At 43.1% G+C, this 21,801-nt stretch overlaps 1 protein-coding gene across 3 annotated transcripts in view; it reads right to left on the reverse strand.

Annotated features, from left to right (window-relative positions):
• The window catches only part of NBEAL1 (neurobeachin like 1), a 165,686-nt gene that overhangs the window by 118,161 nt on the left and 25,724 nt on the right, over positions 1 to 21,801 (reverse strand). For all 3 annotated transcript variants that reach the window (XM_075933832.1, XM_075933831.1, XM_075933830.1), the window contains exons 3-6: positions 18,526 to 18,617; positions 8,252 to 8,413; positions 6,679 to 6,760; positions 5,417 to 5,544 (exon numbers count right to left, since the gene is read on the reverse strand). In XM_075933832.1, coding sequence (XP_075789947.1) covers positions 5,417 to 5,544; positions 6,679 to 6,760; positions 8,252 to 8,413; positions 18,526 to 18,617 — 464 coding nt within the window. The remainder of the gene's footprint in view (positions 1 to 5,416; positions 5,545 to 6,678; positions 6,761 to 8,251; positions 8,414 to 18,525; positions 18,618 to 21,801) is intronic.

Here is a 21,801-nt window from a genome sequence, read left to right on the forward strand (position 1 = left end):
TCATAGAGCAGGAAACACATATGGAGTGAATTTCTTTTACTAGTTGGCTAGATACTATAGACTAAACTTCAGAAAAAATTGCTACTATTCAGGATGAATTGTTTAGTGCATATCATACTGCAGCTTTGTGTTGCGGTCCCTTTGGCCCAAATGGCTAGCCAATATTTAGGGAATTACTGGGTTGTTTCTATTAGGAGGAGAAACTTATGAGCCAGAAATGTGTTTGGGACATTACTGTTGAGACCTCATCTGGAATCCTACATGCAACTCTGGTCTCGTTTAAGAAAGATGAATTCAAACTGGAACAAACATGGAGAAGGGCTACGAGAACGATCAGAAGATGGAAAAATCTATGTTATGAGAGGAGATTTGGCTTGTTTAATCTACTGAACGAAGGCTGAGGAAATGACTGCTCTCTATAAATACGTAAAAGTCAAATACCAGGGAGGGACAGGAAATAAGTAAAGGGACAATATTGGCACAACAACATAGGGATATAAACTGGTCATCAAGAAGTTTAGGCTTGATATTAGACAAAGATTTCTAATCATCAGAAAGGAGTAATGCTCTGGAGCAGACTTCCAAGGGGGAACACAGAGAGAATGGGGGATAGAACCTAATAGGATTCAGAACTGAGCTAGGTAGGTTTTTTGGAGAGGACTATATGACGAAACTGCCTACAATGATGCCATTCTATGGCTACTATCTAACACTGCAGTTATTCCCAATGTCACTGCTGGGACCCTAGATGATGAGGTCTATGAGTTACTACCAAGACATCTTTTCCAGGTGCCTGGCTTTTGTGTCTTGCCCACATGCTTAGGATCTAACTGATCACCACATCTGAGGTTGGGAAGCAATTTTCCCCCAAGTGAGATTGGTGGAGACTGTAGGGATTTTTGCCTTCTTTAAAGCAAGGAGCCTGGTTACTAGTATAAATGGTGTATTCTCTGTAACAAACTCTGTAAATGACGATTTGAGCACTTCTCAGCCAGAAGTGAGAAGTCTATTACAGGAGTGCGCGAGTGAGGTTCTATAGCTTCCAGAAATCCTCTGTACAGGAGGTCAGAATAGATTAACATAGTGGTCCCCTCTGGCCTTAATGTCTACCAACCTGTGTAGATTAATAGTGGAGCACACACAGGGACAAATCTTGAAGAATTCCAGTTAAATCACAAGGTATAACTCTCTTCTTTGAGTAGTACCCTTACGAGTATTCCACTGTAAGTGAGTCCCTACACTGTAGGTCAGTCCCTTTTAAGAAGGTGAAAATTCAGAAAAAAAGAGTCCGCCACTGAAAAAAGAACTGTGATGTCTACCGCCACATCTGATCTTGCAGAATGAATTAAGGCTTGGTGGCTCAAAAACATGTCCATGAAGGAATATGTTGCATCCTTACAGATTTCAGCTATCAGAACATCTTTGATTAGCGCTACAAATGTAGACGTGATGTAACAGAATATGCAGTCCCTCTTAGTGGGGGTATAAGCTCAGCAAAACCATAATACGCAATAATGCAGAGATCAGAATGTCTGTGTGTGGAGACTGACAATCTCTTATGCCTTATCCGCTACAGAAAAAAGGGTCTGGGGGGTCTTTCTGTTCAAGTAAAAAGATAACACACTTTACATGTAGCATATGAAGAGCAGACACTGTGTGTAGACGGATGCAGTATAGGGGAAAAGAAAAAGCAGAAGATGACTAACTTGGTTGACACAAAATTCTTACCTCTGAATTTTATGAGGCTGTAAAGATATCTTCTCTTGGAGAACAAAGTAAAGAGAGGTATGCCATTAGAGTCATTCCAAGCCTTCAAGGAGAAGTCATGGCCACCAAGAAAGTTATCTTCATCACAAGTAGATATAGCAGCAAAGACATTGCTAATGGCTCCGTATTGTTTCATGAGACAATAAAGAATGAAGCTGAGATTCTTAACCAGCTCTAATATGCAGAGAAAGATTAATAAGTCCTTCTTAGAAATCTTGCGATGGTCTGATGAGCAAATACCAAGAAACCTACGGGCACATGGAAAGCTGTTATGGTTGTTAAATGAAACTTTACCGAACTCATAGAAAAACTTTTATTTTTCAATTCCAATAGATAATCCAAGACTAAGGAAACAGACAACTGTATGGTAAAAAAAGGCAATAGTTATATCAAAGGTTAAATGGTCTCCATTTCAGCAGGTAAATATCTAGTGGCTTCCTTTCTGCTATTTAAGACTATCTTTTGTACTTCCAATGATCTGTAGTTTTGAGCACTGTTCCCTGTAAGATGTGTGCTCATTCAACCACTCAGGAAAGATTCAAACGCTGCCCAGGTGATTATCAGAGTGTCCATGGCTATGCTTTTTGTTTCTGCTGGTGGTGCACACACTCACATGCCTCGGCACACATAAATTACTGCTCACATGGATGGAAAAGCTTTGGGGAAACATTCACCTGAGAAAAACTGAGGAAGCAAGCTCATAGTTGCAGGATGTTCAAACTAGGGTAAAATGTCGAACTCAAGCTAAGACAAGACTTGATGTTTGATTAGGAGCCACCTCAGAGGGCAAGAGGTGAATTTCATGAAGTAAGGAAAGCAAACTTGTCTTTAAGTTGGTGCAATCAACTGCCTTTGATTTAGTCCTATCTAATCTTAAAGACATTTATGAACAATGGAGTTGGAGGATACCTCTTTGCCCATGTTTAAAAGGTTGCTCTACTTGCCGCTGAATGGCACCACCTCCTGGCAGTTCTGGAGATTAGCTGAGACAGGTTGATGAGTCTACTCAGTGGTTAGACCCTGTTAGTACCTCTCACATTCTCGGGAGCCACAGCTGTCCTCTTCATGATTCAGGCCTCTGGGTCACTACTGTAGATTCCCCTTTCCAGGGCAGGGAGGGAGGATGGGTATGAAAGTTCCTGCCCTCCAGCAGTCTCAGGCAGCCTTCTGCTTCACTACCCCACAGTGCCACTCCTGCAGTGGTTGGCAGGGGAACCCGAAGTCCAGGTTCTGGTTCAGGGACCCTCTACACAGCAACCAAGGTCTCTTACCTGCACCTTGCTGTCTTTCCTTGAGCCAATTCCACCTTCACCACTGCCCTGGGTTTGCCAGTCTTTCCACTCCCTTCTCCCAGGGAGTAACTTCAAGCAGCTTGTCTCTGCAGCCCCCAAACACTCCTCCCTTCTCCCAGGGAGTGACTGCAGACTTCACCTTGCCCCCTCCTCTGTTTACAATTTCTTGTCTTCTGTAGAAGCCCCACTTGTCCCTTACATGTGAGGTTCTAATGTATTTGTTCTATCCAGCCTAAAGTTCCACACTTCGCAAGCTGATAAACTGACCGGGCCCACGTGTCCTAACTCAGCTTTGGAAAGGCCATTGTGGGGAGCACACCCCATGTAATGAGGGAAGCTTCTCCATATGGAACTGAATTTCCTACACTTCGTGTTTGTCCTCTGGAAATCCACAATCTAGGAATATTTTGTTGATGACACAGGAGTCCAACTCCCTTTCCACACATAATTTAGAAAGAAATGTCTACTCAGCTGATCTGCCATGGTGTTTTGTATCCAGGAGAAGTAAGAAGCCAAGATGACCATCCGCTTGGCATCACCCATTCCAAAGCCTTAGCGCTTTACAGCAGAGTGAAGGGTTCTGCCCAGATGACGGATATGCTATGCTATGCTGCCTGTCATGATCTTGATGGTCTTTGAGTAAGGGAAGAAAGTGGAGGCAAACATTTCTGACAGCCCTTAATTCCAACAGATTGATGTGAAAGAGCTGTGAACATGTGTCATAGATTCCGCAAGGGCCCAAATTGGCTCTTCATCCCAATAGGGTAAGCATCCAATGCTAATAAGACTATGAGGGGATTCCAGCTGAACAGGATTCCTGCACAAATTTTAGATGAATTCATCCACCAGCTTACTAATTATGTCTTCTCAATCTCAATTTTTAGTACTAAAATTAGGGAACAGGTAGCATCTCTAACAAACCATACATTATTTCAAGTAAACAGAATCCAGCATAAAGCACACACCACTATTAATCTGCTTCTAAACATACACCTCAGGATGTCCTCAGATGGGATCCTAGCTATCTACTCTCTCCAAAACTTTCAAAAAAAATTGTTTTTATTGGATGGAATTGGATAGATCAGTACTCAATACTTGTGGCAGTATAGTACGGTATCCTAATAAATATGTATGCCTGCTTCACAGTATTGATTTTGATGTGAAGAGATACTTTCTTGATATCTTCATTCACATTTTCAATGCAGAAAATACATTTGAGAAAGCTCACTGGTATCAAATCTAGTCCTCTGTGCTACTAGAACTAATAGCTACTAAAATGCAAGAGCACAAGGGTGTCAGTATAAATATGCCTCACTTCAGCTTGATGTGATCATGGTTGCATTGAAACCATTAAATATAATCACAATAACATTTTTAAAAACTGTCACAGTATGTGAAGGCACAGACGAGCCCCGCACTCCGGCGAAATGCCGGGGAAACCCATGGTGGCTGGAGGATGTAGGCGCAGGTGCCCTGAGTGTCCAAGGAACGCTGCCCCGCGTGCTGGCTGAAAGCCGAAAGGACCCTGGGTGGCCAAATGGTGCAGGTGCGGACATCCCGGGTTGCCCAGAAACCCGGCAGGAGAGGGAGGAGCTGGGCTCCACAGGGGACGCACAACGGCTCCATAGGCGGCGCGGCGCGCACTCTAAAAATGGTGTGCTGCCCATCCAGAGGGAGGAGCTGAGCCTCAGCGGTGGAGGCTCCAAGAATCGCAGGGGAGACGGCAACAAAGGTTAGGGTGCAGGACCGGACTTGCGGCACTCCGGGAGAGATTGCTGGGAAAGTGCATTGACAGACTTAAATCAACGACAACACCGGAGCGGCGAGCCTGAGACAGAATGAGTGAGACTCGTGGGGGAGAGGAACACACTGACAGCCGACATGACGTGGGGGTAAGGGAAAGCGACAGCGGGATAGGAGGTGGCCCGGAGTGGGGTCTTGCAGCCCGCGGATTGGCATGTTACAAGTAGTTACCCCGCCAATCAATAGGGAAAGGGTAACAATTCGACCCCTTTCCAGGACTCTGGGTTAGGACCCGCTGGAGAGGGCGGGCCCCAGTCATTGTCCCCCCCCCCCCCCCCCCTCCCCCCCGGGAAAGTCCGGGGAGGGCAAAGGGTTTTTTCTTTTTTTTTTTTAAATGTATCATTCGGTGGACTTGGAATTGGACTTCATTGCACAAGAGTAACAAGGGGAACCGGGGAGGGGCACGTCGAGGGGGTAAACCTTACAAAGATCCCCAAAAAGAGGGGGGCCCTCCCCCTTTACAGAAAGGGCTACAGAAAAAGGGGGGTGGCCCACTGTGTCGGGGGGGCCCCCTACACAGTATTAGAATTTACCATCTTAGGTTTCACACATACCCTGCAATTTGTTGCCTCCAGTTTCGATACGGATCATAGAGACTTTCACAAAAAGCCAAGGCATGCCTTACAAACTCTTCTACAGGTGACTGATCTGCCATTTCTTTCTCTTTTGTTTTACTTTTTAACTGAAAGAAAAGAAACAGTTATGGTCAGAATGCTTCTAGGAACACAAATTTTTTGAACAAAGTAGTCCACCACCAGAGTTAAGGCTGGGATTCTCATAGGACCTAACGGATGCTGGCCATCCAATTCTCATTGTCTTCCAATTGCATATGGAACTCTATCTCACTTGGGCGCCTTTGAAAATCCCAGTCCAAGCTTGCATTCCAGATATGTAATACACAATGTACTAAAAATAATTATCAACTCAAAGGTTCTACTGTCTCCACGATACATGCGCATAACACTTACTGAGAGTAATGGCAATTTCACATGTACGCTTTTAGGAATTGACCACCACAATTTTAAGTATTCCCTGCCCAAATACTTCCTAAGCATGGCTGACATTTCCACATACTCCATAAACTGAAGTATTGAAATAATCTCCTGGGTAAAGAAACCAGTTTGTCTCAAATAATTCATTTAATTTGCATTGCAGAGAACACACAAAAACTATTGTCAAGACTTTTCATGTTTGTAAAGAAACAGTGAAAAAAATGCATTACAGCCGCTCTCTGAGTTACGAACGAGTTACAAACCAACACTGGGTCCGTAACTCGAACTGTTTGTAACTCGGATCCCATAGAGTTACATGGCGACCGCGCTGTTCGTAAGCGTGGATCGCCGTTCGTAACTTGGATCCACATTTACAACCGCTTTGGTCATAAGTGGAGATGGCCATAAGTCAGGGAGCGGCTGTACTGATCAAGAACCGGGATCACTATCTATCTATCTATAAAAAACATGCCATGATTGGGTCTTCTCTCTGGCCTTTCAGTAAATTCTGGACTCATCAAAACTAGTACACTTTCTAAATACTTGGCTCTTCTAGAATGCTCTCAGCTAAGGGTTGTAAAGCCCTTGATGTACGAATAAAGCAAGCCTCAAATCATTGCAGTGAGGTGGGCACGTATTATTGCTCTGATTTTAAAGAGGGAAAATAGAGATACAGAAAGAATATGTAACCTGCCTACAGTCACACACACAGTATGTGGCAGAATTAGAAAGAAAATCCACATCCTGTAGTTCCAAGCTTGAACCCTCAATCCTCCTTTTGCATTTCTAGCAGTAATATACATGAGAGTTGTAATTCCACACACCTGCTGAATGTAGAGTGTAGTCATGGTGATAATATGGTTAATGTAGGAGCAAGTCCCAATCTCTTCCACATTTGCCAGATTTCTGTAGAAGCAACATGAGCCACAGGGATTTGTACATTATATTATTATTTGAACGGGCCTCTGAAGCTTTATCTAGCATTCCATATAAAACACAGAAGTGTCAACATTTCAAAAAATAATCACAAAAATAATATACAGTAAAGTTTATTCAGCTCATATGACAATACTATACATATGTCTTTTAGCGAGAAGAAAACCAGAATCCGATGAGAGCTCCATCCCTATCTGGTTTATCTGAAATCTCAGATTTCACAAGCTAAATTGATTCACAAAGCATTCTAAATAAAGAACTCAGAAAGGGAATCTGATACCAAAGACAACTATTACTTCTCTCATGTCATTAAGAAAACTAAACTCCAATGAGTCCATTTTCTACAGGCATCTAAGAGTATACTTTAGAACACTAACCAAATCACACAAGGCGAAAGAAAACCACTCATGCTTGCACACTATAGGTTTTACAAAAACATTTCTCAACTGTTGAGATAAGCTACTACAATATAGAGTTCAGGGACCAAAAAAGGGTATTTTTCAATAAGTGATTAAAATTGACAAAGCACAGAAATCTGAAGCTAGAGCTACTACTGTTTCCTTAACATATCTTTAGTATTTTAGCATAAATTGGGCACAACTATCTCTTGCCATACAGCACCTTTCCATTGTTCTGATGAGGTGGAAGGACCAAAGGTTTGGAAATAGTTCCCAAGGAATATCCCCAGCAAAAGGAAATTTGTCTGGCCAGAGTAGAGCTAGGTCCTCTCTAGACTGCATTATGGGGAAGTGTTGGGAGGTGAAGAGGGGACAAGGCCAGTGAGAGAGCTATGTTCATTTCACAGCTATGTTCATTTCACCAAGGGATAGTCACTGAGAGCAGCTTTGGCTCAGACTCGGTTAGAGATAAAATGGTTGTATTCTTAACTGTTAATGAACAATTTCAAATTTGGGAGAAATGGACTTTTTAGACCCACGCTTTATGATTGTTTGGTAGATGGTGAAGCAACATCACAAAAATAAGAAACATTTCGGAAGATGCCAGATAAATCAACGAAGCAATAAGGTCAATATTTTCAAAATATTTCCTCAACTATTTAAGGGACATATAAGTACGTTAACCAGTTAATCAACTCTCCCTTTTGGAGTTATTTCATGACAAAAACATATCAGCAGCCTGCTTTCTTTAAAAAAAAAAAAAATCTTATTTCTGTTATGTAATATAGATCTGAACATTCATATACCTAGTTTAATTACAAATAATAGGATGCCATTTTCTCCTCACAATCCATTTCTCACTGTGACTTTCTTAATCCATATTACTGTGGGGAGGGGGGGAGGGTTTCTTTCATTATACCATATCTTGAGTCTCTGTCTCTACTAGACAATTGTTGTGTCACACTATATGTATATTAAGAATCTTTATGTATATAATAGCAAGTGAGTCAAGATTTCCCAGACAAAACAAAATATTGGTGAAAGAAGTGGCTGGACAGAATACCTGCAAAGAATAATGAAGAATTTGACAAGCAAAAGCGAAAGGGCTTGCTGCTCCTCCTCTAGTCCATCTGACATTTTTTGGACACATTGTAGCAGCTGAAGTCTCAGAACCTGCAGAATATTATCAGGAAGCAGTGATATTCCTGGAGGTACATCATCCACCCTTTAAAAAATACATAAAATAATTAGTGTGTGAAAGGAAATTTTTTTATTAATACATCTTGTGTATCTATGTGCATTGTATCAAACTATACCACACAAGTCCCCAAATTAGGCTGACTGGGAGTTCACATACATTTGCTGGTGATCCACAGAAAACTTTCTAGTCACATTGTGCTAGCTCCACTTCCTTGTTCTCAGCTGTTAAAATTGTATTGAAAGGCAGCCAAAAATATTTTAAATTGTTTTCTTAACATTACTGTTTCATGTAAGTAACTGCTCTCCTTACATAGCAAAAGTAGGGGAAGTGGTCCAAATCAAGGAGAAGATAATCCAAAGTACCTTTTCTGTACTAAGATTTGAGCAGATAAAAGTAACTAAATACAGTATCAACAACAATTAGGCACTGAAACTCAATTACTAAATGTCCACAGGGATACTCTTTGGTATCCTAAGGCACACAAATAAAGGAGTTTGATGGTAAAAAACTGGAGAATAACTGAGAAAACTGGAAAATAAGGGAGATAGAAAGTCCCTGCAATCTAATTCCTGGAATTTCTTTAGTACATCAATAATTGCTACCCCATCATTATTATTTTCTGGATACAAAACCAGAAAATAGATTTGTTCCTCTACTTATTTTAAAAGGCAAAGAAAAAGAAAGCCCAGCACTGATAATTTGGAATAATCAATGTATCAGAGTCCTAACATGCACAGACGTTACCATAGGGAATCATTAAATACTCTCAACACTTGATCTTGCTATGCTCAAAAGATTTGTATAAAATATCAGAGTGTCTCAGAAAAAGAAAACTGCAAACAAAAGCAAGGCCAGAACACACAACACTACTATAATCAGGTTATTCTGGTTCAACAACATCCTCAGATGGGTTGGAGCAGCAATGTTTACCAGGCTCCTTCGGTCAATATCTCACTCACTGAGTGCAATTTGCAGTCCTAGAGCTGTTCATCCACTCTTTCAGCTAGTGAAGAGAGGCTCTGTGGCGTCCACTGTCTGATATGGGAGGGATACTTCACGGAAACACTTATGGGAAAACGAAGAGCTGGGCTACAACTGAACGCTTGCAAACCTAGTGAGGAGAGCTTTAAACTAGGTTTGTTGGGGGACAGTGACCAAAACCCTGAGGGGAGTGGGAAAGCCAGATACTGGGAAGAAATGCAAAGAGGAACAAGCAACAAAGGAGGACCCCTGATTTGAATGCAGAGAGTAGGGCGATCAACTGGCTATCTAAGGTGTTTGTACACATTGCAAGAAGCCTGGGTAACAAACAGGAAGAATTGGAGGCCCTTGCCCAGTCCAAGAACTATGATTTCATTGGGATAACAGAGACTTGGTCGGATGACACGCATGACTGGAGCGCTGTAATGGAAGGGAATAGACTGTTCAGGAAGAACAGGCAAGGGAGAAAAGGAGGAGGAGTTGCACTGTCTGTAAGAGAGCACTATGATTGCTCAGAACTCCGGTATATAGAGGGAGAAAAGCCTGTTGAGAGTCTATGGGTCAAGTTTACAGGTGTAAGCAACAGCAGTGATGATGTGGTTGGTGTGTGCTACAGGTTGCCGGATCAGGTGGATGAGGTAGACGAGGCTTTCTTCAGACATATGACAGAAGTTTCCAGATCACCAGCCCTGATTCTCATGGGGGATTTTAATCACCATGACATCTGTTGGGAGACCAATACGGCAGTACACAGACAATCCAGGAATTCTCTGGAGAACATTGGGGATAGCTTCTTGGTACAAGTGCTGCAGGATCCAACCAGGGGCTGTGCGCAGCTTGACCTGCTGCTCACAAACAGGGAGGAACTAATAGGGGAAGTAGAGATGAGTGACAACCTGGGAAGCAGTGATCATGAGATGGTAGATTTCAGGATCTTGACCAAAGGAAGAAAAGAGAATAGTAAAATACACACCTTGGACTTCAGAAAAGCAGACTTCGATTCCCCCAGAGACCTGATGGGCAGACTCCCCTGGGATGCTAACATGAAGGGGAAAGGAGCCCAGGAGAGCTGGCAGTATTTTAAAGAAGCCTTACTGAAGGCACAGAAAGAAACCATTCCAATGCGTAGTAAGAGAAGCAAATATGGTAGGAGACCAGATTGGCTTCACCAAGGATTTCCCTGGTGAACTCAAGCACAAAAAGGGAGTTTACAAAAAGTGGAAACTTGGACAGATGACTAGGGAAGGGTATGAATGTATAGCTCGAGAATACAGGGGAGTTATCAGGAAGGCGAAAGCGCAATTGGAATTGCGACTCGCAAGGGATGTGAAGGATAACAAGAAAGGTTTCTACAGGCATGTTAGCAAGAAGAAGGTGATCAGAAGGCATGTAGGGCCCTAACTGGATGAAGGAGGTAACGCAGTGACAGATGATATGGGGAAAGCTGAAGTACTTAATGCTTTCTTTGTCTCTGTCTTCATGGACAAAGTCCCAGACTAATGCGCTAAGTGACACAATATGGGACGAAGATGGAAAGCCCTAGGTGGGGAAAGAACAGATTAGGAACTATTTAGAAAAAAACTAAAAGTACATACATTCATGGGTCTGGACTTAATACATCCGAGGGTACTGAGCGAGTTGGCAAATGTCATTGAGGACCCTTTGGCCATTATCTCTGAGAAGTCACGGAGATCGGGAGAGATCCCGGATGATTAGAAAAAGGCAAATGTAGTGACCATCTTTAAGAAAGGAAAGAAGGACAATCCAGGGAACTATAGGCTTACCTCAGTCCCTGGAAAAATCATGGAGGGGATCCTCAAGGAATCCATTTTAAAGTACTTGGAAGACGGGAAGGCTATCAAGAATAGTCAGCATGGATTTGTGAAGGGAAATGACCGATCTGATAAGCTTCTATGATGAGGTAACTGGCTCTGTGGATATGGGAAAGTCAGTGGATGTGATATATCTTGACTTTAGCAAGTCTTTTGATACGGTCTCCCACAATATTCTTGCCAGCAAGTTAAGGGAATGTGGATTGGATAAATGGACGGTAAGACGGATAGAAAGCTGGCTGGAAGGTCAGGCCCAGTGGGTAGTGATCAACAGCTCGATGTCAAGTTGGCGGTCGGTTTCTAGCAGAGTGCCTCAAGGCTCGGTTCTGGGACCAGTTTTGCACAAAATATTTATTAATGACCTGGATGAGGGGATGGATTGCACCCTCAGCAAGTTTGCGGAGGACACTAAGCTAGGGGGAAGAGGTAGATATGCTGGAGGGCAGGGATAGAGTTCCAGAGTGACTTAGACAAACTGGAGGATTGGGCCACAAGAAATCTGATGTGGTTCAACAAGGACAAGTGTAGAGTCTTGCACTTGGGATAGAAGAACCCAAGCACTGTTACAGAATGGGGACCAACTGGCTAAGTAGCAGTTCTGTAGAAAAGGACCTGGGGATTACAGTGGATGAGAAGTTGGACATGAGTCAACAGTGTGCTCTTGTAGCCAAGAAGGCTAATGGCATATTAGGTTGCATTAAGAGGACCATTGCCAGTCGATCCAGAGATGTGATTATTCCTCTTTACTTGGCTCTGGTGAGTCCACAGCTGGTATAGTGTGTCCAGTTCTGGGCCCCCTATTACAGGAAGGATGTGTATGCATTGGAGAGGTTCCAGCGGAGGGCAACCAAAATAATTAGGGGGCTGGAGCATATGACCTATGAGGAGAGGCTGAAGGAGTTGGGTCTGTTTAGCCTGCAGAAGAGAAGAGTGTGGGGGTGGGGGGATTTGATAGCAGCCTTCAACTTCCTGAAGGGAGGTTCCAAATAGGCTGGAGAAAGGCTGTTTTCAGCAGTGATGGATGGCAGAACAAGGAACAATGGTGTCAAGTTGCAGTGGGAGGTATCCAGGTTGGATATTAGGAAAAACTATTTCACTAGGAGGATGGTGAAGCACTGAATGGGTTACCTAGGGAAGTAGTGGAGACTCCACCCCTATAGGTGTTTAAGTCTCAGCTGGGTTGATTTAATTGGGATTGGTCCTGCCTTGGGCAGGGGGCTGGACTTGATGGCCTTCTAAGGTCTCTTCCAGCTCTATGATTTTATGACCCAGTCTGCAACAGCCTTTAGTTAGAACTGGATATGGTAAGCAAGAGAAACCACACATCTTTCTGTGAAGGCAGCCTCCTCTTTCTAGATACAGGCAACATATTTCTCCACTGAATTAGGTATTAGCCAAAGTGGTGGGTTTTTTGTAGATCTTTTTCTTTTAAAGACAGGAGTCAGAAGTTCATTCACAAGTCAAGCTAGCATTCTAACATGGATACTGATTCACTAGCCATATTATTTCCTTTCTCCAGGAATGCAAAGTCTGAACCTAAACCAGACCTGTTGAGGAAACCATACTTAACACTGAGGGACTGCACCACAGGGCCAGGCTTGAGATTGGGCTCTACACTGCACACGAAGCCTGGGCTCAGACTCCAGCTTGAGCCCGAGCACCACTTCTGTCCACACACAATTCTCTCTGACTCAGTCAATGAGCGCACAAGGCCTGGATTCTAGGCCACTACTAGCAGTGTGGGTCAGAACCCCATCTCCCTTTTAACTCCAAGACTTGGCATTTGACAATATGGACATAGTTCAAACAGCAGACCCGAATCAGAAAATCTGCATAGTGCAATAGGCTACATAGGGCTGTGAGACTCAGGTCCAGGAACTGCAAACTGAGGTTTGCAATGCTGTATGGACACTCAAGCACTGGGTTAGAAACAAAGCCTGAAATCCAAAAGCCTGAAATCCAAAGACTATGCAATGCAGACCCCACAATGGTAAATTCACTTGGCGCCACATGATGGAAGAGACAGCAAGGGAGCTACTAGGAGGGGTCAAAGGTCAATTCACTGGTAATTGTGAACCACTGGCTTTCTCCACACTGGTAACTTATGTCACGGTAACTTATGAACCTTTGGGTGACAAAACTGCATGAGCGTTCACACTGCAGCATGACTTTTGTTGGAAAAAAGACCATTTTTGTCAGCAGAAAACTTCCAGCTCCGTGAAGGACTTTTTTTTTCCCTTTTCCTCTCCTTGTGTTGTCAACAAACATATAGTGTAGACACCTCTCAGCATTTTGTCACTGATATCGGCCTCCAAGAAGTGGCCCTAAATTCCCAATCAGCCATTCTTGTCAGCATTTTGATCCTGTCATCAGGTGACCAGCTACCAGCCCCACCCTCTTGCAAACCCTGCAAAATGTAGGTCTCCTTTCCTGCTGGCTGGCTTTGCTATGCGAGTTCATTGGAAAGGATAGTGATTCGTTTCATCCACGTGGCTACTGAGGCATTTGATGCAATGTATGAGGTACCCCACTCAGTGCTGACCTTACAAATCGTGGTGCCTTACGTAGCCTGAGCACCTGGACCACACCCTCACATCTGGCTCAGCATGTAGTGGTCTCATGGCATCTTCCCAGCTGCCCATGCTTGGCCATTGCACCAAACACTCCCCTACTTGGGCTGCTGCACAGCTCTCCGATTTGATCAGTGTATGGGGAGGAGTCTGTTCAGTCCTATCTGAGAGTAACCCATAAGAAATGGGACATGCTGCAGGGCAGAACAAAGATTTAAGAACTCAGACAAGCCTATCAGAAGGCTTGTGAAACAAACTAATGCTCCAGTGCTTCTCCAAGGACCTGCTGTTTCTATGAGGAGCTAGATGCTATCCTCAGCAGTGACCCCATCTCCCCTATCAAGAGCCTCATGGATACTTCACTGTACTTCCTCTACGCCCTCTGAGGACCTGTAGGGTCAGGAATTCAGTCACAGTCCCCCGCATCAGAAAGCCCTGCACACTTGCAGCAGTACAGCATCAATGGTGGACTTCTCTACTCCAAACTGATTTGCAAATGACTGGTAGCAATCGGGAGTTACCAGCTTTCAAACAGGAATTGCCACACACTTCTCAGCCAAAAGGGCAGCTCTCATTCTGGTGTCCTTGCGGTGCAGGGTGGGGCCAACTCAGTGCACAGCTCCAGGAAGCTTTCCGCCTGTAGTCAATGGTCTTCATCCCATACCTTCATGGCGATGCGATCCCACCAATCAGTGCTGGTTTCCCTAGTGAAAAATGGCCGCTCTACCCTGTACCACTGCCCATCATGAACACACTCTGGTTCCTCTGAATCTTCTTCCTCTGTCAGTAATTTCAAGATGATCTCCTCTGCCACGCACTAGGACCTCACGACAATTAACAGAGCATGAGAGAGAAGGGCAGGATCCATTCTCTCTCGTTGCAGGTGCCAGATTGCACACCAAGGAATGGCATGCCCCACACTCTATTCTGTAGTCCCACACCACCTGGCAACAGATGGTGTCACCAGGCACTGTGGGATACATACCCATGATGTGTCACTCCTGCTGTCGATGGGGGGAGCTCCAAATGTGAATATGATCTGTCAACGGAGGGGCAAGTGTGAACATGTTTTGGTAACTTTGACAGGGTTGACTTCTGAGTGTAGACATAGTCTGACATTACAGAAAGAGGGTATCAGCAAATCACCAAAACCTGAAAGTGAAAGAAATCTGATGGATCTTTAGACCTAAGGTAGATCTTTCAATCTTGCTTCAATATAAAGCCTTAATCCATCACACTAATTGTGTGAATGGAAGTCAAGCAGTCTCCATATTATGTTCATCCTGCTGCAGTTTAAACACACAGATTAGCATATTTACAAAAGAAAGCTGCACTTAAGAATAGAAAAGTTGCAGAAAAGCAGACTGCACTTTTTAGCCATAAACTCCTGGTAAGTGTGTAATTTATTTTAACTTTAAATCATTTTTATGGATTTGAACTCCACCATAAAAGTATATAAAAACAGATGTTTCATTCATTTTGCAACAACTTTCTTTAAGCTCCTTGGTTATAAATGTAACAGCATGTAAATAAAAAACAAAAGGAAAACTGATGACATACTCAGAGGCTGCCTTTGTTGGAGTTATTATGGTTATTAAGCAGTGAACATTTCTTCCCCATTCAGCAAGGTAAATCTTTAACCAACTCACTATAGTGTACTCGCCTTCCCAATGGAAATGGTGTAAGATCCACTGCTTGAGATGCTTATGTTTAGATCTACACTTGCAGAGATTTTATGCTGTCAGTTTCACCAGTGATAGGAACCAGTAAAAGAAAAGCACCAGTTTGTGTGCTCTCTTAGGATCACAGGAGTCAGAGTGTTTACAACTGCAGCACTTCAAGTTTCTGATGAGAGCAGCAATCCCACAGTGCAGCTTTCATGGGAAAGGGTGTGATCACAGGGCATCCTTAGTCCCTACACTAAAACCTCTTTCCAAGCACTGGTCAGCTACAGTAACGCAGCATTGCTGCGAGCAGGGGATCATTTGCTCCATGGAGCAAGCATTGTCTCCTGGCCAAATGATAAGTGAGCACTTGCCAAGAAACCAGGAAGGGGAGTTTCAAAAGTTCACAGGACTTTACAGTAGGCGGGGCAGACATCTATTTACCTGGCAACAGAGCAGCAGAGGTGCTGGCTAGAGTGGTCAGGTAGGCACTGCGGGATATTCTGCAGAGGCTACAAACTCTGTATACAGCAAGACCATCTCCTCGTTTGCACATCACCACAAAAGAGCATCACTGGTAAAAGCTGTAGGCCTCTTGTGGAGGTGGTTTTCTTTTTGTGGTGAAACTTGTGAATTGTGCCACAAAAAGTCATTTGCAAGTATAAACACTCCCAGAGTTCTTACACAAAATAAAGGACTTTTTTCTGCTCCTAATGGCAAGTTTAAGACATGCCCTTTAATCTTAACTAGATAAAATACTATAAAAAAATTAGTGAGCCCAATCATGCCTTGGTATGGGGTTGCAAAAAAGTCCAAGTCTACAACCCATAGTTCTCTCTCTGGCCTACAATAATAGCTCACCATGTTTTATCCACACTTCCCAAACATACAAATCAATTTAGAGCTTTTTGAGATCTGTATTATACAAAATGGAATTTTTCAGGTTCCCAAACTTGGTACACAAGATTTAAAAAGAAAATGATTTCATGGACAGAAAAAAGTTTAAAGTTAGACCACTGTGATATCACTACTCATTGAAACTCAAATCTCAGAGCCAACTCAGTCCTTCATGGCTCAGAGAAAAGTAAATTAGAGTGCCATGGAGTCAGCTGTGTTTTGGTCTTTTGGCTGATTAAAAAATGAAATTATATATTCTCATCACGGACATAAGATCCCATGACATTTTTCATGAAAGCAGGGTTCCTTTGTTCAAAAATGTCTTTTCCCTGCCCTGTATTAGAGACAGGCACTCATTCCAGGTGCCTTTTACTCAGAAATGTCTACTCAGGGCTGCATGCGTATGCAATACCTGTAAAGCATTTGAAGATACTATAAAATGAAAAAACATAAGAATGGCCAGACCCGATCAGAACAAAGGTCCACAATCATGTCATCTGACAGAGGCCAAAGCCAGGTGCCCCAGAGGGAATGAACAGAACAGATAATCATCCCGTCACCCATTCTCAGCTTTTGGCATGTATAGTGTATATATTGGCATATAAATACACAAAGTACTTTAATTCCTCAATTCAGTTTATAGAGCACAACCACTTCCAGGATCGAAGACAGAATTAGCTTTTTATTAAAATGTACAAAGGAGAAGCAACTCCGGGACACAAATTAGAGATTTGCTTTGGTACAAGTGAATGCAATGGTGTAAAGTTGTATCTCCATATTTATTTTGAATTACTTGTTTTTGGTTCTTTCATATTTTTTCTCTTTGAAATTCTGCATCATCAAATTTACATTTTATAACGTACAACAAAATAAATGCAGAAGGATGTCAACATTTATGACTGTATCTCAGCACAATCAGGAATGGAAAGAGTAATTTACTGTTAAAATCAAATAAATATCTTGCTATGAGACAATTTAGTTCCAACCACCAAAACACCTGCCTCAACCTTCTGTGGCCTAGAAATTTTCTCTATTAATTTGTTACATCCAATTCTATACAATCTGACTCTTTTAGAGCACAGCAACAATCTTGTCATTAATCTCAGCAAAATACTTAATTTTATATTGAGCTTATAAAACTGTCATTCTGCACACTGACAACATAGCCACTGTTGTGCACAGTTTAGCTTTATGTTTGTTTTTTCCTTTTACTCTTTTGTGAATATTGTGATTAAAAAAATAAACACAATTATGTATTCATAAACCTTTCTAAACCTTCCTCATTTAGTTAAATTATTTTACTGTGCTCAACTGTTTTACATTCATGGTTACATGCAGCCCTCCCCTCGTGTATCCACGCAGCTGTCTCTGTATTAGAGACAGCAGTGCAGGGGGAGGAAAGGGGAAGGGGCCAGTATGCATGGGGAGTGGGCTTAAAAACAACTTTCCTCTTCCCCCTACCTATCAGAGACAGCAGCAGCATGGGAATGGAGCAGAAGGGAGCTGGTACACATGGGGAGCCAGTATACATGGGGAGCCAGCCTGCTACCCTCCGTTCCCTCACACTGCTGCCTCTGATACAGAGGCAGCTGCATAGGGTAGCAGGCAGAAGCCCTCCACGTATAACTGGTGAAATTTTCAGCAGTTATATGATTGATTACTTAAATGCATTTTAACATTCCTAGTCTTAATAGTCAAGTAAAAAAGCAGCTTAGTGTCAATTTTTTTTCTACGGTTATATTCAGTATCTGAGAGAAATCTTATATAGTTGAACACAATCTTAGCTCATCCTTAATATCAAAATAATGCCACAGATTAAATCGCAGAACTGCATCTACTATCCAGATCTTTTCCTTCTACTTTCTATTAAAACACCAAAACACTATTTCATACACCAAGTTTACTGCAAAATACTTACTTCAGCAATATACACAGAGTTGTAATAAGTAAATTTCTGCTAACAAAAACAAATTCATGTTGATGCAATTTCCTGGTTTGATGCAAATACCTGTGTACCTTGCTTCATCATTAGCAACTCAAATTTGACCTTTAAAGAATGAGAGTGCGCTAGTCAAGAAATACTGGGAAGAACAAAATAATTTTATTACATATATTTTAAACGGGACTTGCAGCACAGCCAGTTTCTCTCCAGACATCAAACAGAAGATGAGCAGATGTGTATTTCTACATACCTAGTGGGAAGCTTCTCAAAATCCACATCCAGAAATTGTTCATAGCTAGAAACAAAACTATCCAGCCAGAGCTGCAAATAATCTGGGTCTTTCTGTAAAGTGAAAGGAACACATTAAGAAAACTTGTTCTGAAAATCATCAGTAAACATAACCCATATAAGAAATGATACGGTCTACAAGGAAAAAAAAGCATTTAAAAATGTTATTTAGAAAAAGCTTTGATGGGCAAAATTAAATTTTAGTCAAACCCAAGAGACTGTCATCAGACATTCCCAATCAAACTGAGCTCTTTGCAATTACAGGCAGTCCCTGGGTTACGTACAAGATAGGGACTGTAGGTTTGTTCTTAAGTTGAATTTGTATGTAAGTCGGAACTGGTACATATTGTAGGGGAATCTCTAGCCAAACATTTCTCCAGAGCTCAGTTTTATTCTCCCACACCTCACTTCCCTCAGTCCTTCATTCTCAAGCTGAGGTGTCTGCTGAGAAAAGCCGCTCCGCGTCTCCCTGGTCTGCTGCGGGGGGCGCTAGCTTCGGGTCTCCCTGGTCTGCTGGGGGGAAGCAGCTAGTGCGGGGTTGCTTCACCCTGTTTGTAAGTAGGGATCCGATGTAAGTCGGATTCATGTAACCCGGGGACTGCCTGTAGTTGCACTTCCATTTTAGTACTTCTCTGCTTCCCGCTATCAGTTTCAAACAAAATATTTTAGACATTCTATAAGCAGCCTCAAAAAACTCTCCAGTGGTTTTCAGCTTCCTAAAATAAGAACATAAGAACGGCTATACTGGGTCAGACCAAAGGTCCTTCTAGCCCAGTGTCCTGTCTGCCGACAGTGGCCAATACCAGACGTCCCAGAGGAAGGGAACACAATATGTAATCCTCATGTGATCCCTCTCCTATCACCTATTTCCAAACAGAGGCTAGGAACACCATTCCAACCCATCCTGGCTAATAGCTATTGATGGACCAAACTTCCATGATCAATCTAGCTCATTTTTTTAACTCTCTTAAAATCAATATATTCTTTTCTGAAGGGATTTAGATAAAGTGCTCTGTATTTTGCAGTAGAATTAACTAGGATAACACTAGACTCCAAATTTTAAGAAATGTAACTTTTTTCTGGACCCATATCCCACTTCCTGAATCACTTCAATATAGGACTCCATTTGTCCTGTAATCCAGCAATAACCAGGCAAAAGATCATATATGGAATAAAAATTCATAATATTAGCACTGTATATAACTTCATACCAGAGTATCACATTGGGAAGTGATCGCTATTAAAATTTTAATTTTCTGTAATTTTCACAGTTGTACTTCATCTCCTTGAAATATAAGGAGGTCAGCCTGAATATACATCATTGTTCTTTGTATTATGATAGTCAGGACTGTGCTGGCTGCTGTACAGTACTGAAACAAAGATCTTATACTCTAAATACACAAAACAAAGAGTGAGGAGAAAGACCAAGTGACCACAGGGACAATGGATTGCTGTCATGGAAGTGAATTAGAACTTAACAGGACATCAGCCAACCATCCCCTGTACACAGACAGAAGTCCAGGGCATGGGGGTGGGTATAAGAGGTAAGGGAGGCAAAGCTTTCCTTGGGTCTTCGTGCCCAACCTCTCCTCCCATGCGTATTCTGATGGTTCCTGCAGGCCCCCACAGCAGGCTGTGGCAGCCTGGTGAGTTTTCCTCAGGAGGGGATCTAGTAACTTAGGCAATGTCTACACTGGAAAAGTTTGGCAACAAAAAGTTGTCAACAAAGTTGACAAAACTGAAAACTCAAACCTGTTTTTCTACCACCCTTGTCAACATTTCATGGCCACATTGTTAGCTCCCCTGTCAACAGAAAGAACAAAGCAATGTGGGTAAACATCCCACAGTGCCTGGTGTCACCTTCAGTCACTAAGCACTGTGGTAATGTGCAGCGTAGTGCTAGGCATTGTGGGAATGTTTAAAACATCCCACCAGACACCTCTTTGCTTCTTAGCTCTCCCTGGGCTTCTAGCTTACTTTTGTGACACTTGAGTGACAGCCCTTGGGCATCTGCTGTGAGATAACATGGGTGTCTCAGTTCTCTCCCATGTTGTGTTGAAACTGCTTAGGATATCACGCACTGATGCACTCAATAGCAGAGGACGAAGACTTGGATGCGGACAACAACGTGAGTGGCAGGGACAGCACCAAAATGGCATTGCATTGGGCTGTCACAAATCAGCTGTACACACAGTTGAGTGTCGATTTTGGGTGAGGAAAACCAGCACTGAGTGGCTGGATCACATTGTCATGCAGGTGTGTGATGAAGATCAGTGCATGCATAAATCAACTTCCTGGAGCTGTGCACTGAGCTGGCCCCTGAACTGCGGCACAACGACACCCGAATGACAGCTGCTATCTCGGCAGAGAAGTGTGTGGCCACTGCTGTGTGGAAGTTGGCAATTCCTAATTGCTACCATTCAGTTGCAAATCAGTTTGGAGTGGGGATGTCTAACATCAGGGCAGCACTGCTGCATGTGCGCAGGGCAATAAATCAAATTTGCTGTGCAGAACGGTGACTCTGGGCAATGTGGATGACACAGTGGCTGGCTTTGCTGACATAGGCTTTCCAAATTTCTGGAAGGGCAATCGATGGCACACTCGTATTGTGGAACCACCCCACCTTGCCTCGGAGTACATTAATCGGAAGCGGTACTTCTCCAAGGTGCTTTGGTGCTTACAGATGCAGGATGGTCTAGAAAGGTGCATGATGCACACATCTTCCAGAACAGAAAGTTACGGTGGGGCATGTGGAAATGCCCATAGTGATCAAGGTGATGCGTCTTACCCTTTATAGCCCTGGCTCGTGAGGTCTTACATGGGGCACCTGGACAGCAGTAAGGAGCGGTTCAACAACAGGCTAAGCTGATGCCACACGGTTGTTGAATGAGCCTTCAGCAAATAGAGGCACCTCCACCTTGCTTTCAATGGCAAGCTGGACTTTTCGGAAGATCATATCCCCAAGGTGGTAGCCACATGCAGTTGCTTACATCATGTGAGAGAGAGTAAGAAAGAAGAGTTTGGCTGTGTGTGGAACAATGAGACACAGTACCCGGACGCACAGTTTGAACTGCCAGGCACTCGTGCTGTCAGACGAATCCATAGGGCGGCCACTAATATCAGGGAGGCTCTTAGGAACCACTATGCATTGGGGTTGCTTCCCTGTGTCATCCCACTGCTTATCCTGAGTGAGGCATTCCCATGAAACCCAAGGGATATTTTGGGCTTCCACAGGGGC

The sequence above is a fragment of the Pelodiscus sinensis genome, chromosome 7 (assembly GCF_049634645.1).
Source record: "Pelodiscus sinensis isolate JC-2024 chromosome 7, ASM4963464v1, whole genome shotgun sequence".
Classification (NCBI taxonomy): domain Eukaryota; kingdom Metazoa; phylum Chordata; order Testudines; family Trionychidae; genus Pelodiscus; species Pelodiscus sinensis.